The sequence below is a fragment of the Pseudorca crassidens genome, chromosome 12 (assembly GCF_039906515.1).
Source record: "Pseudorca crassidens isolate mPseCra1 chromosome 12, mPseCra1.hap1, whole genome shotgun sequence".
Taxonomy (NCBI): Eukaryota; Metazoa; Chordata; class Mammalia; order Artiodactyla; family Delphinidae; genus Pseudorca; species Pseudorca crassidens.
This window is the reverse complement of record NC_090307.1, coordinates 69,403,996-69,419,092: the sequence shown is the minus strand read 5'-3', so window position 1 is coordinate 69,419,092 and position 15,097 is coordinate 69,403,996. Positions and strand designations below refer to the sequence as shown.

The 15,097-nt window shown below is 40.2% G+C and overlaps 1 protein-coding gene across 16 annotated transcripts in view; it reads left to right on the top strand.

Annotated features, from left to right (window-relative positions):
- The window catches only part of MTMR3 (myotubularin related protein 3), a 144,647-nt gene that overhangs the window by 86,791 nt on the left and 42,759 nt on the right, over positions 1–15,097 (top strand). For 11 of the 16 annotated variants that reach the window (XM_067700298.1, XM_067700281.1, XM_067700282.1 and 8 more), the window contains 3 exons: positions 5,592–5,681; positions 6,111–6,227; positions 9,147–9,179. In XM_067700298.1, coding sequence (XP_067556399.1) covers positions 5,592–5,681; positions 6,111–6,227; positions 9,147–9,179 — 240 coding nt within the window. The remainder of the gene's footprint in view (positions 1–5,591; positions 5,682–6,110; positions 6,228–9,146; positions 9,180–15,097) is intronic. The other 5 variants (XM_067700287.1, XM_067700291.1, XM_067700288.1 and 2 more) reach the window with 1 other exon arrangement.

Genomic DNA, 15,097 nt, shown 5'->3' with positions numbered 1-15,097 from the left:
ATTTGTTTTCAGGCCTCTTATCAGGCTAACACTTTGACAGAGTTTTTCTTTTTCTTTTTTTAGTACATTTATTTATTTATTTATGGCTGTGTTGGGTCTTCGTTGCTCCACACGGGCTTTCTCTAGTTGCGGTGAGCGGGGGCTACTCTTCATTGCAGTGTGCGGACTTCTCATTGTGGTGGCTTCTCTTGTTGCAGAGCATGGGCTCTAGGCACGCGGGCTTCAGTAGTTGTGGCACGTGGGCTCAGTAGTTGTGGCTTGTGGGCTCTAGAGTGCAGGCTCAGTAGTTGTGGCGCATGGGCTTAGTTGCTCCGCGGCATGTGGGATCTTCCTGGACCAGGGTTTGAACCCGTGTCCCCTGCATTGGCAGGTGGATTCTTAACCACTGTGCCACCAGGGAAGTCCCCAGACTTTTTCTTCCTTGCCTTTTGTCTCCTTCCAGCTCTTCCTCCATCAGCCATCTCAAGTTTGTCCTCCCTTTTACATAATGAAACTCAGAAACTGTAATAAATTAGGTAGTTGATTTAGCTTATGTTTAGCCAAGTAATGTTTTTACCATTCTTCTTGGAAAGTCTATGAATAGTTTAATCCTAATCCTTGGGGATTAAATGCATTTTTATGTATTGTGTTGGCCATAAAGTTCATTCGGATTTTTCTGTAAGAGCTTGTGGGAAAATCCGAACGAACCTTTTGGCCATCCAATGTAAGGGGGAAAATCAGTCCAGAAGCCGTACAGGTAACGTGAACTGAGACAGTTTTATTAAAAAAAGCATTTATTTCATTTGACTGTGAAATATTATTTCTTTATGCTCATCTTGTTTGCCAAATTCTCAGTTCTCTTATGCTGAAAATCATTTGTTCCATTTTCAGTTTTCGGTAACTGCTTTGGTTATATGCATTGGCCTGGATTAGCCCCCAAGTAAATGTGCCAGCAAGAATGAATTGATAAATGGCTTCTCTAGTTTTTTTGTTGTTGTTTAGGCCTGCTATGTTATTTCAGTTCTATGCTATTTAGAGGTCAGTAAAAATCTAGTCCAGGAATCACTTAAAGAATTAATGATGTGTCAAATGATCTTGAAGAGAATAAAAGTTTAGGCCTTATATATTTAGGTGAGTTTAAAAAGGTAATGTGATGCTGAGAAAGCATGTTTACAATGTACTTTTATGTAATAATTTTTAAAAGCCCCCCCCCATATTTTATAGCTTTTCCTGCCTATCCCCTATTGGTTTATGAGAAAAACTTCCTAAATTCAAGTTTTCTCATATCTTTTCTCTTTAGTGCTGAGTGTGAATACTCAGTATTCTTTAAGTCAAGAACTACATCTTAAGAATGGAAATAGAATTGGTTAAAAGAAAAAAAGGTAACATTTATAGAAAAATTGAGTTCCTTTCAAATATGACTATGTCCCTTATTCCTTCACCCAATCATTGACCTCAGAGGAAGTGAGTGGAAAGGAATAAAATGGAACAGATTGACACAAAACTCTTCATATAACAGGTTATTTTGGTGTTTACAGAAGTGGAGACATTCTTCGTACACCCTAGGTAATTATATTTCTTGAGGCTCCAAGCCATGTCATATCAACCTTACTAAAACATACCAACTTCATTAAACTTTTATTTATTTATTGCTATAAATAACTGAATAGATTTTTATACTTTTGCTTTTGAAATTATTTGATTATCAGCTATGATTTCTTGACAGTCATGGTGAATACTTAGCAGTGTCACTTCCCTAGGACTGCTAAGTATATGACAAGTTTTATATTTTTTGATAGCATTTTATGAACCATTTATAAAGTTGTTACAGTTTTATTTTTAGAATTTGAAGCCGCTAATTTCTTTATACATTTTAAGTATCAAACTTTTTAAAAGTTTGTGCCTCAAGATAAAACCTGTGCCTCAAGATAAAATGGCCCCTTAGAGGGGTTGGAATGGGCCCAGTCAGCTAGAGTAGCAAAGATACAGTTTTATGGGTAGTAGCTGAGTGAGTGAGTGTTGTTGAAGTCTCTGTATGGCTGTTCGTTTCATCACTAGGTGACTGGTTTTATAGAAAGCCTGACTTCAGATTAAACAGCTTTACTTGGTACAGTCAGTGGTACCACATCCATGGATTCCCCGATTAATCGGGGAAAATTACAGAAAATTCCAAAAAGCAACACCTGAATGTGCTGTGCACCAGCAACTATTTACATAGCATTTACTTTATATTAGGTTTTATAAGTAATCTAGAGGTGATTTAAAGTATACTGGAGGATGAGTATATGCAGTATATACAGTATTATATGCAAATACTGTATACCTTTTTTATATAAGGGATTTGAGTATCCATGGGAGTGCTGTGTGTCCTGGAACCTATCCCCCTCAGATACTGAAGGACGAATGTGTTTAGTAGTGGATTATAGTAGAGCAGCAATTCTCAAAGTCTTTGGTCTGAGGACCTCTTTTTACATTCTTGACTTATTGAGGGCCCCAAAGAGCTTTTGTTTATGTAGGGTGTGTCTGTCTGTATTTACTATCTTAGAAGTTAAAAGCTGGGCTTCCTTGCTGGCACAGTGGTTAAGAATCCGCCTGCCAATGCAGGGGACATGGGTTCGATTCCTGGCCCAGGAAGATCCCACATGTCACGGAGCAACTGAGCCCGTGCACCACAATTACTGAGCCTGTGCTCTAGAGCCCGTGAGCTACAACTATTGAGCCCACGTGCCACAACTACTGAAACCTGCGCACCTAGAGCCCGTGCTCTGCAACAAGAGAAGCCACAACGAGAGTCCGCGCACCGCAACGAAGAGTAGCCCCCGCTTGCCGCAACTAGAGAAAGCCTGTGCACAGCAACGAAGACCCAACACAGCCAAAAAAAAAAGAACAAATTTATTTAAAAAAAAATAATAAATTTATTTTTAAAAAAAGTTAAAGCTGAGAAATCTTTAAAATGTTCATTAATTCATTTAAAAATAACAATAACCAATTAAATGTTACCATAACACTTTTTATGAAAATTAACTTTTTCCTCATCCGACAATAATTAATATAAAAGAGTAGCATTGATTTTTACAGTTTTGGGTTTTTTTTTTTTTTTTTTTTTTTCCGGTACGCGGGCCTCTCACTGCTGTGGCCTCTCCCGTTGCGGAGAACAGGCTCCGGACGCACAGGCTCAGCGGCCATGGCTCACGGGCCCAGCCGCTCCGCAGCACGTGGGATCTTCCCGGACCAGGGCACGAACCCGTGTCCCCTGCATCGGCAGGCGGACTCTCAACCACTGCGCCACCAGGGAAGCCCTTTACAGTTTTTTTAAAAATGTTTGGCTTAATAGATGATAGCTGGATTCTCATACCTACTTCTCCATCCAATTTGTTACAGTATGTTTTTTTTTAAATAAATGAAGTAAATCCAGCCTCACAGAGATTCATAGTTAGAGGAAGAGTATTTTAATAGTTTTTCCAGGTAGTTGTGTGTATTCTTCTATTATACTGCATCAAAACTTGACAAGTATCAGTTCTTTTTAATAAATTTATTTATTTATTTATTTTTGGCGGCATTGGGTCTTTGCTGTGCACGGGCTTTCTCTAGTTGTGGCGAGCGGGGGCTACTCTTCGTTGCAGTGCGTGGGCTTCTCATCGCGGTGGTTTCTCTTGTTGCAGAGCACCGGCTCTAGACGTGCGGGCTTCAGTAGCTGTGGCTTGCCGGCTCTAGAGCGCAGGCTCAGTAGTTGTGGCCCATGGGCTTAGTTGCTCCACGGCATGTGGGATCTTCCCGTACCAGGGCTTGAACCTGTGTCCCCTGCCTTGGCAGGCAGATTCTTAACTACTGCTCCACCAGGGAAGCCCCGACCAGTATCAGTTCTTTGAAGGTTAGTTGCAGTGTGGAATCTGAAGCCATATCAGTGAACTTTTTGTATTATGTTAAAACCATAGGTCTGTCTTGCACTTTAAATTAATCTTTTATCCATGCATAATTTTGTAACATCAAAAATAGGTCATTTAGGGGCTTCCCTGTTGGCGCAGTGGTTGAGAGTCCACCTGCCGATGCAGGGGACACGGGTTCGTGCCCTGGTCCGGGAAGATCCTACATGCTGCGGAGCGGCTGGGCCCGTGAGCCATGGCCACTGAGCCTGCGCGTCCGGAGCCTGTGCTCCACAACGGGAGAGGCCCGCGTACCGCAAAAAAAAAAAAAAAAGAATGGGTCATTTTGAAAATAATGAGGAGTGAGTAATGCAGATCTTCCAAATGTTGACATATTTCGTGATAAAATTCCTTTTAAAAATCACCCTTGGGGACTTCCCTGGTGGAGCAGTGGTTAAAACTCCGCCTCCCAGTGCAGGGGATACGGGTTCGATCCCTGGTCCGGGAAGATCCCACATGCCGTGGAGCAGTTAAGCCTGTGTGTCACAACTGCTGAGCCTGTGCTCTAGAGCCCGTGAGCCACAACTACTGAGCCCGGGTGCCATGACTACTGAAGCCAATGCGCCTAGAGCCCGTGCTCCACAACAGGAGAAGCCACCACAATGAGAAGCCCGCGCACCGCAACAGAGAGTAGCCCCCACTCTCCGCAACTAGAGAGAAAGCCCGCATGCAGCAACGCAGACAAAAACAAACAAAAAACCTTGAGTATTGTTTGTTTATAGATAGGATTTTTCTTTCTTTGAGATTAAAAAATTGTTAGAAGTGTGATAAGTAGCATGTGTGGAAATGTCCACTAACTAGTGGTTGTACTTCTTACTGGTGCTGTCAGTTTAACAAGATATGGTTTTGCTTATGTAAAATTTGCTGTGTAAACAGATTCCATCATAATTTAAAGTCAGACTTTCCACCAGATTGCTTTTTCCCCCTGGTCTTCCTATACCATAAAAATTCATAATGTAAAAGGCTACTTTTTAATATAAATTATAATTAGTTCAATTCATGTGCCATTTAGATTATAATTTATTGCTTCTTTGAAATTGCCTTAATAGAAATAAATCTAATTTGTAATATAAAGCAGATTATGCTAGGGGTAGTGGTTCACACATGTTTTCAGTTTGAGAATTCACTTCTTAAGTTTACATTAAAAAGAAAAAAACTTTCTGTTATGGAAAGTTCACATATAACCAAAGTAGACACAGTGGTATAGTGAACTCTCACTTAAACGTTGCATGAATTATCCCTCATGGACAGTTCTGTTTCATTTATGCCCCATTCCCTTCCCTCTCCAATTATTTTGAAGCAAATTCCAGACGGGAGTCACATCATTTCATTTTTATATAATGCAGAATGTATCTTTCAAAAATAAGAATTAAAGGTTATAACTTAAGAGAAAAAAGCCACTGTATCTTGGTTTCTCTTAAAAGTAATATACTAAGAACTTATTAGTGCTTAATAGAAATGTTCTTAACCTCTTTAACTTTTTTTTTTGGCATTGGTGTGTTCTCCATCTAAAGGCGCCTAATGTATTAGATGGAACACTTTTGGGGGTGAATATTTTTTCATTGAGCTTTCTGCCAGTCCACCATGGTCACTGGACTCTCACTGTTATTATGCTTCTAGACATGGCAGAAAAACCCAGTATGGATGAGTAGGAGCTTTGAAATTATTTAAACATTTGGGTTTTTCCAGGATGAAGAGACTCGGCACAGCCTTGAGTGCATCCAGGCCAATCAGATCTTTCCCAGGAAGCAGCTGATCCGGGAGGATGAGAATCTTCAGGTAATTTCAGGCCACTTTTGATTGTGAAATAAGTATTAAGCATCATAGTAACAATGTAGCAGAACTAATGGATTCAAGTAATGTGCTATGTATAGGAAAATATGTATTAGAAAAATATATTTTTTCCTGAGCCATACACATAATAGAAATATAAGCTGGAAAACATCTCTCCTTTTAGAAAGACTTTTTTTTCCTGAGAATTCACTGAGATGATCATCTCTGTGTCATTCCTTCTGTAGTCTAGAATATGAATAACTAGGTTTTATGAATCTTGAATCTTGTGGGTATAAACCCATCCTCTTTAGGTCCCTTACCCATTTATGTACTGTTTTTGAGTGACAATGTTTATCATCCATTCACCTGACCCGTGTTTGAACACTTTGCTTTACTGCTTCAAAACTCTGAAGGGTTTCTTCTTCCATTTTGAAGGTTCCTTTCCTTGAACTTCATGGAGAAAGCACAGAGTATGTGGGCCGTGCTGAGGATGCCATCATTGCCCTTTCTAATTACAGACTTCACATCAAGTTCAAGGAGTCTCTGGTTAACGTAAGTGTTTCTCAACTGTTCTCCCACTAAAGTAGATGGAGAAAGGAAGCATTCAATAAAAAAAACTTGTTACTGTTCTCAAAGAGAGGAGTGTTATATGGGGTTTGGTTTGAAAACCTTGTGTGCTCTGCTTTTCTCTCACTTAATTTAAGCACTCAGGGACACTAGGTTAGCAAGCAACTCTTGTGCTTGATTTAAAATGATACATGTAGTTGTCAGCTAAGGTGTCCATTGTCTACTAACACTGCATGAATTGCAGTAGGTAATGTTGTACCATTAAGCTTTGTAAGGGTGCAAAGGCTGTATAGGCTTTTATTCCTCATTTTTTAGTAGTTGCTGACTGCCTCAGTTGAGAGAACTTCCTGGACCTTAATGTCAAATGTTGAGTTGTACTTTGAGCTCAGTGCAGACTTCTGTTATAGGATGAAGTTATTCTAATGGCTCCTTAGTGGTATTAAGTATAGATGTCAAGTACAATGTGTATTTGCATAATGGACTATATATTGCTGAAGAGAAGGAAGGCTTTCAGTTTTCGAGTGCATTTACCCTTTTCAATTATGAGGGTATTCTCAGTGAACTGGTTCTTCCAGCACACTTGCCATCATTAATAGTTTTCAATAAACGTGCCTTTCACCACAAAAATGTGAAGGTTCATGTATTTCAACCAAATGAATGCCTTCTTCCTTCCTCACTGGACCGTATTGTGGCTTTTTGCACTTTGGTTCTAGCACAAAGAAGTGTATTATGACATCTTGTAAAAGCTCAGGACTGTAGTTTCATTCAGATTGCGTGTTTTGGGGTTCATTTTGGGATTCTTAGAAAAAGTTTACTCAGCCATCCAGAAGTTACCCAATTCCTTCATCATATTTTTCCCTTGGCAAGACTCAAATGGCTGACATTTGCTTTGTGGTTGGCATTTATTATTTTAGTATTTATTATTATTCTTTGTAGTTAAGCATTTATATCCAGGAATCATTGTGGCCTGAATTCCTTCTGGTTTCTAGATTTGGGCTATGATCATATCTGTTATGTTAGTTTTCTGCCTATCAGCTAAAAATACACACTGGATTCATCAAGGAAAGAGGCATGTTGTGCTTTCTTACCATATAGCACTGTATTCAGAAGGGCCCATTTGGAATTGGGTGGCCGTGATAGGAGGGGACAGGATTGAATCTCCTATAACATTCCAGCAACCAGGCTTTTCCTACCAGCTACTGTGGAAATAATGACAGTAATAATTAGTAGAATTGCCCAATTTAATTTTGTGTTTAAACTGTGTTTAAATGTCTAGAATTGATGAAATTGTAATTAAATTGCATGTGGAGATAATTTAGTTTCATATCATTGCATTTTTCCATACAGTCCTCTGTCTCTCAGCTTTTTGGTTTATGGCGAAGTATTTCAGAGACTATTTTTAGATCTGTTTGGGAATATGGTCTGTTGGAGAGAAAGCATGGATTTGATCATGTCATTCACCAGCCTGAAGCCCTTCAGTGTTTCTTAACTACTTCTAAGATGAAATTACTTAGCATGGTATGATCCTTGGTCCCTGACAGCTTTTCTGTATCCCTCTTTTCCCCCTTCTTCCCTTTGTATTGGTAAAACCACCCTCCTTGGAATCTCAGACATACTTTACACCTCTGAGTTCTCTTTTCTCCTACCCAGGGAACTTCTCTTCATCTGTCAAAACCCAGTTCAGGTGATAAATTCTTCTGTGAAGCCTTTCTCAATCTCAGTTCCCTCCCTGACAGTTTATTACCCTCTCTTCTGGCTTTTTCTGTATCTTGAACATACCTTTACAACATTTACCAGATATGCTATAATTTTTTGTTTATTCATCTTTGTATCTTCAGAATCCAGCATGTGTACTGGTGCCATGGTATTCAGTAAATACTAAAGTGAATTGAAGTTAATAGGGGTTTGAAATTGATATTAGACCATTTTTAAACCCCCTTTGGGTTTAAAGTTCATTTTAAAACATACTTCTGTGTAAATACGCCTGTGTCATCTTGTCTCTTAACAGTAGCTGTATGAGTAGGTTGTTTACTGGAATTGTTGGTCCCCCACTGTGATTGAGATACAGTGCTTAAGAAAACTTACCCCTGTTTTTACTTTTGACTCATTTCTTCACCTAAAAGTGCTTTCCATTTAGCATTATAACCCTCTAAGGCATAGAGCCTGCATGTCACGTTTTAAAAAGCCCAAGATAATGGTTTTGCACAGAAAAATTGTTGTGCAAAAGTATTTTGGCATTGCAGTGACTTTAAACATTTCAGGTTGAGAGCGACTAGGACTTCTTCATACAAGTACGTTAATCACATCGCAGTTAGAGCTAAGGTTCCTAAAACCTGTGGTTACTCCAGGAAACAATGGCTCCTCCTACACTGGGTCCTCCCTCAGCAGATGAGCATTTCAGTAAAATCTGTGAGATTAAGAGACCCCCCCCTTTAAAGGTTATTATATCTAAATCAAACGTAAATCTACCATCACCCAGATGTACCAGTATATATTGTGGCATGCTCCAGTTTGCATCATTTTGTATGCTTTTAAATCAACACACATCATTTTGTATACTTTTGAATCAACACATTTAGCACTTTAGAGAATGACTTACTGTCAAGCTTTAAATAGTTACCTGATAATCATATATTCTCTGTTAATTTCACAGCAGCGCTGAGATACATCATTACTTTAATGCACACACATTCACTGGATATCAAGTTTCCAGTTTCTGGGGTAAAGAACCTCTAGTACAGTTCAGTTGTAGCATTTAAGGTATGAATTGCTCCTATTCTGTGCTTTTCCCAAACTATATTTTTACATATGTACAGGTAATTTGCTCAACTAATTTATAAACAAGTAAGTGTTCAAGTGGAGTTCATGAAATTTTTAAACAATTCTTGTTGTGTAATTCAATAGACCGCCTCTCAATCTGCTGCTTCTGCAATCCCAGTAAGTAGCATGAGAATTCTAGGCGGTTGTTGCACCTGTGCTTGGAACAAACTGGTTTTGAGTGTCAGATGCTCACCTTGCAAATCAGCAAAGTGTGTCATCTCTGCATGAGTCCCTTCCCTCATATTAGACAAAGTTCTAGTGGTTTCTTATATGAGGACAATTTGTGGGGTGGGGATAAAGCCACACAGTTTAAACATAAGCGGGTGGAATTGTGACCTTCAAAAAATGTAAACTGAATTTCAACCAGAAATAATTTGTAAAGTCAATGTGAATATTTAGAAGGACATTAAAACTCCATTTCCAGACTGCTCTGTTAATGCTTCTTAGGAACAAGCTGGAAGTATACTTGGAAACACTTTACTTAGCATTTTCCTAGATTCTTTCCATTGCCTAACTATTGTATATCAAAAATCTTCATTCCCCAAGCATCAAAAGGAGGTTATTGTTAACAATGCACTTTGGCCTTAGCATTCATAAATCAGAATAGCTTCTGAAACCAGTATGGAAGAGTACCTTGTAAATACCACAGGTGAGCAATAAAGAGTTGAGAATGAAGAGGTGAAGGGGTGAGAATAAAGAGTTTGGGTCTTTAACCTGTGACAGTCTTCTTCCTCTGACAGTTTTTTTTTTTTTTTTTTTTTTTTTTGCGGCACACGGGCCTCTCACTGTTGTGGCCTCTCCCGTTGCGGAGCACAGGCTCCGGACGCGCAGGCTCAGCGGACATGGCTCACGGGCCTAGCTGCTCCGCGGAATGTGGGATCTTCCCAGACCCGTGTCCCCTGCATCGGCGGGCGGACTCTCAACCACTGCACCACCAGGGAAGCCCCCTCTGACTGGTTTTTGAGTCATAGGTGTTAGAGCCCAGATATTCCAGTGTGTTACAGATTTTAGGTGAAGACTCATTACATTATTTTTTACTCTGCTATTGCCAGTTTTACCTCACATGTGTATGCAAGATTAGTACTTCCCATTCATGCTATAAAAAGGGCATTTGTTTTTAAAAGGTATACATTATCCCACTTTTAAATTCTGGTGCTTAAAAAATAATTCACACACACACCCCCACCCACCCAGAATGAATTATGGTAAATATAGTAGGATATGATGATATAAAATTCCCTCTGGAATGAGACAGTACTGTGGGTCTTTTAGACTTGTGCATGTCTATTAAATTTTTAAACTGCCACTCTTCTGCTTTTTTGGATTGATGCTCTTATGAGTTTTGGTGTACATGATATAACTTTTGACCTTTTGAGGAATTGATTAACAGCACTGAGTGTGTTTGATGTATTTTGAGCATGAGTTTGGTGGGTTTTATAAGAGGAAAAGCACTGTAATGGGAGATAGAATTGCCTGGCAGGTAGAAGGCAGAGGAGAAAGGAGCAAAAAGAAAATGAGTTGCTACAAAACACTGAATCAGTGGGTAAGAGGATTTGAATGTGACTTTAGATTTCTTTGAATTGCCTCTAAGGAATCTTGGTTTACATTCCGTTTTCCTCTTGAAGATCCCTGGTAAAGAGGCTACTACTTAATTGTGAAAGAAAAACTAAAGTAGAGCTCACACAGAAGGGAAGGGCATCTTAGAGGAAGAAAGAAAGGAGTACCATATGTAATGGAAGGACCCTGAGCTAGAGGACAGCCATGGATTCTTGTCCTGACTTGCCGCTAGCTTTAGTGTAGTGGCTTAACCTTCCTGGGCTATAAAATGGTCTGGCTCTTGTGTCTGTAATTCTTTGTTATGAGGTTGAATATTGGGTATGTCTAGTTACAGAAATGGTAAGAGAGCCTCCTAATATGTGATGAAAGTTGAGAAACCTAAATCAGTGGACTTGCCTTTAAAAAAGTAGAGAACCTTATGTTTTGGTTGGATGTATGAAGAGGAAAAGAAGCCTATCTCTGGCTTTTTAGAAGAGGAAGCAGTCTGGGGGCAGGGGTGCATTGAAGAGTAACATTGAGGTGAAAAGGGAAGAAAAAACGGAGATACTCATTTGATATAAAATCAGGTATTTCCCTTTTAGGTCCTTGTTCTTGCTGCATATTAAACTTCCTTGCATGTGACAATTTGCATGATTATTAAAATCTGTTTTCTGTGCCTATGACTTGAGTACACATGGTTGTTTCTGGTGACTTGCTAGTATCTGTATACTAGCAACCAACATTTTTATCCTTATTCCTTAAATTTGCAGTGTTAAAATACATGAAAATTTGTATATTGAAAGCATTTAGGTAGCATGTGTTTTGCATGCTCTGAGGTGTTGCATATTTGTATTTTGGAAGTCTGGACATAGGATCTTGGGCTCTAGTCCAATAGTAGGGATGTAAACTTACCTGTTCTTTGTAGCAAAATAGCACAGACTGGTCCACTCCCTCCAGCAGCTGCTAATAGCGTTAGTTGGTTTTCAAGTTTTCTAGCTATAAGGAAAGGCGATAGAAGGGGATCTGGGATGCGGGTGACTGCTGAGAGAGCAGGTGGATTTGTAAAGCTCACTCTCACTCTACCCCAGACTCTTCCCATTCCCTGTTCCTGGGACTTCCTAGTGACCATCCGAGGTTGAGAAAGCAAAGGCTTGTGTCATGTAGGAAGGTTGGAAGGTTGTCCAAGGAAGTCAGGAAGCATGCACAATTTTGGCTGGTAAAATTTTAGAAAATTGAGATAAGAACTCAGGCCTCTTAATTGCCCGTCTGGCAGCTCTTTTTTGTTTGTTTGTTTTTTTTGTGGGGGGGGGGAGGGAGAAGGGGGTTGTAGGTTTAAAAACAAAAAAACCCAACATGAGTCTGTTATAGGATACCCAGAGGACTGGCCTGAGAAGAAATCAGTGTTCTCTTCTGATCTCTTAATCTCCTATTACTTCTTCACAATTTATCCCCACTGATACATTGTTGGGTTTTTTTTTCCTTCTTAGACGTACAGGTCTTGAAAGAATTTTTAGCTGCATCAACTCCAGTTTCTCACAGCACCTTGGGGTTAAGGACTTAAACAAAAACAGAGGGCCAAAGCTCCTTTTTTTTTTTTTTTTTTTTTTAAACATCTTTATTGGAGCATAATTGCTTTACAATGGTATGTTAGTTTCAGCTTCACAACAAAATGAATCAGTTATATATATACATATGTTCCCATATCTCTTCCCGCTTGCGTCACCCTCCCTCCCACCCTCCCTATCCCACCCCTCCAGGCGGTCACACAGCACCGAGCTGATCTCCCTGTGCTATGCGGCTGCTTCCCACTAGCTATCTACCTTACGTTTGGTAGTGTATACATGTCCATGCCTCTTTATTGCTTTGTCACCGTTTACCCTTCCCCCTCCCCATAGCCTCAAGTCCATTCTCTAGTAAGTCTGTGTCTTTATTCCTGTTTCACCCCTAGGTTTTTCATGACATTTTTTTTTTCTTAAATTCCATATATATGTGTTAGCATACGGGTCTCTTGTAGACAGCAAATATATGGGTCTTGTTTTTGTATCCATTCAGCCAATCTGTGTCTTTTGGTGGGAGCATTTAGTCCATTTACATTTAAGATAATTATCGATATGTGTGTTCCCATTCCCATTTTCTTAATTGTTTTGGGTTTGTTATTGTAGGTCTTTTCCTTCTTTTGTGTTTCTTGCCTAGAGAAGTTCCTTTAGCAGTTGTTGTAGAGCTGGTTTGGTGGTGCTGAACTCTCTCAGCTTTTGCTTGTCTCTAAAGGTTTTAATTTCTCCATCAAATCTGAATGAGATCCTTGCTGGGTAGAGTAATCTTGGTTGCAGGTTTTTCTCCTTCAACACTTTCAATATGTCCTGCCACTCCCTTCTGGCTTGCAGAGTTTCTGCTGAAAGATCAGCTGTTAACCTTATGGGGATTCCCTTGTGTGTTATTTGTTGTTTTTCCCTTGCTGCTTTTAATATGTTTTCTTTGTATTTAATTTTTGACAGTTTGATTAATATGTGTCTTGGCGTATTTCTCCTTGGATTTATCCTGTATGGGACTCTCTGTGCTTCCTGGACTTGATTAACTATTTCCTTTCCCATATTAGGGAAGTTTTCAACTATAATCTCTTCAAATATTTTCTCAGTCCCTTTCTTTTTCTCTTCTTCTTCTGGAACCCCTATAATTCGAATGTTGGTACGTTTAATGTTGTCCCAGAGGTCTCTGAGACTGTCCTCAGTTCTTTTCATTCTTTTTTCTTTATTCTGCTCTGCAGTAGTTATTTCCACTATTTTATCTTCCAGGTCACTTATCCGTTCTTCTGCCTCAGTTATTCTGCTATTGATCCCATCTAGAGTACTTTTAATTTCATTTATTGTGTTGTTCATCGTTGCTTGTTTCATCTTTAGTTCTTCTAGGTCCTTGTTAACTGATTCTTGCATTTTGTCCATTCTATTGTCCATTCTATCTCCAAGATTTCGGATCAACCTTACTATCATTATTTTGAATTCTTTTTCAGGTAGACTGCCTATTTCCTCTTCATTTGTTAGGTCTGATGGGTTTTTATCTTGCTCCTTCATCTGCGGTGTGTTTTTCTATCTTCTCATTTTGCTTATCTTACTGTGTTTGGGGTCTCCTTTTTTGCAGGCTGAAGGTTCGTAGTTCCTGTTGTTTTTTGTGTCTGTCCCCAGTGGCTAAGGTTGGTTCAGTGGGTTGTGTAGGCTTCCTGGTGGAGGGTACTAGTGCCTGTGTTCTGGTGGATGAGGCTAGATCTTGTCTTTCTGGTGGGCAGGTCCACGTCTGGTGGTGTGTTTTGGGGTGTCTGTAGACTTACTATGATTTGGGGCCGCCTCTCTGCTAATGGGTGGGGTTGTGTTCCTGTCTTGCTAGTTGTTTGGCATAGGATGTCCAGCACTGTAGCTTGCTGGTCGTTGAGTGAAGCTGGGTGCTGGCGTTGAGATGGAGATCTCTCGGAAATTTTTGCTGTTTGATATTATGTGCAGCTGGGAGGTCTCTTGTGGATCAGTGTCCTGAAGTTGGCTCTCCCACCTCAGAGGCACAGCACTGACTCCTGGCTGCAGCCCCAAGAGCCTTTCATCCACAGGGCTCCTTAATTTGGGATGATTCGTTGTCTATATCCAAAGCTCCTTTTTTTCTCAGAACACAGGCAAGAATTCTTAGTCTTTCTCTTACTTCTGGTCCTATTATAAGTGTAAGGGAATTTTATTGATTAACCAAGAAGGCTAGGGTCTCCCTGGTGGCGCAGTGGTTGAGAGTACGCCTGCTAATGCAGGGGACATGGGTTCGTGCCCCGGTCCGGGAGGATCCCACATGCCGCGGAGCGGCTGGGCCCGTGAGCCATGGCCGCTGAGCCTGCACGTATGGAGCCTGTGCTCCGCAACGGGAGAGGCCACAGCAGTGAGAGGCCCGCGTACCGCAAAAAAAAAAAAAAAAAAAAAAAAAAAAAAAAAAAAAGGCTCTAGTCCTGAGGTAGAACTCCCAGCCATTACCTGAGTAATATTATTTTGCTTTCTTCCCCTTTTTAATCCCTGCCCCAGTTTGTTTGTTTATTTGTTTGTCTAAGATGTCCGGCATTGAGCTTCTCTTTGATCTCCACATCCTTGTTCTGAGGGTTCTCAGCTGACTCTGGCAACCGCATGGTGGGGCAGCGTTTGCCAGAAGCCTGTTTCTGAAACTGGTTCAGCTAACAGGAGGGCCACCCTGTGCAGGCAGCACTCTCTTGTTTCTGTCTGTTGGAAGAGACTGCCTCCTTCTCATGCAAAACATGAATTGTTGGAATGCTCCTTGCAACTCCCAGAGCCACATTTTGGTTGGGCTTGATACAGTGTAAAAAGACCCTTTTCCAATGAGTGAGAGTATCTACTATTATTTTTACCAGGCTCTCTTTAGAAGTTTTGGAAATTGTTTTTTGAAGCCAGGGGTTGAACCAGGATAAGATGAGGGACAGAGGGAGGATTCTAACAACCGCTTAAGGATTTGTCACCCTGTTC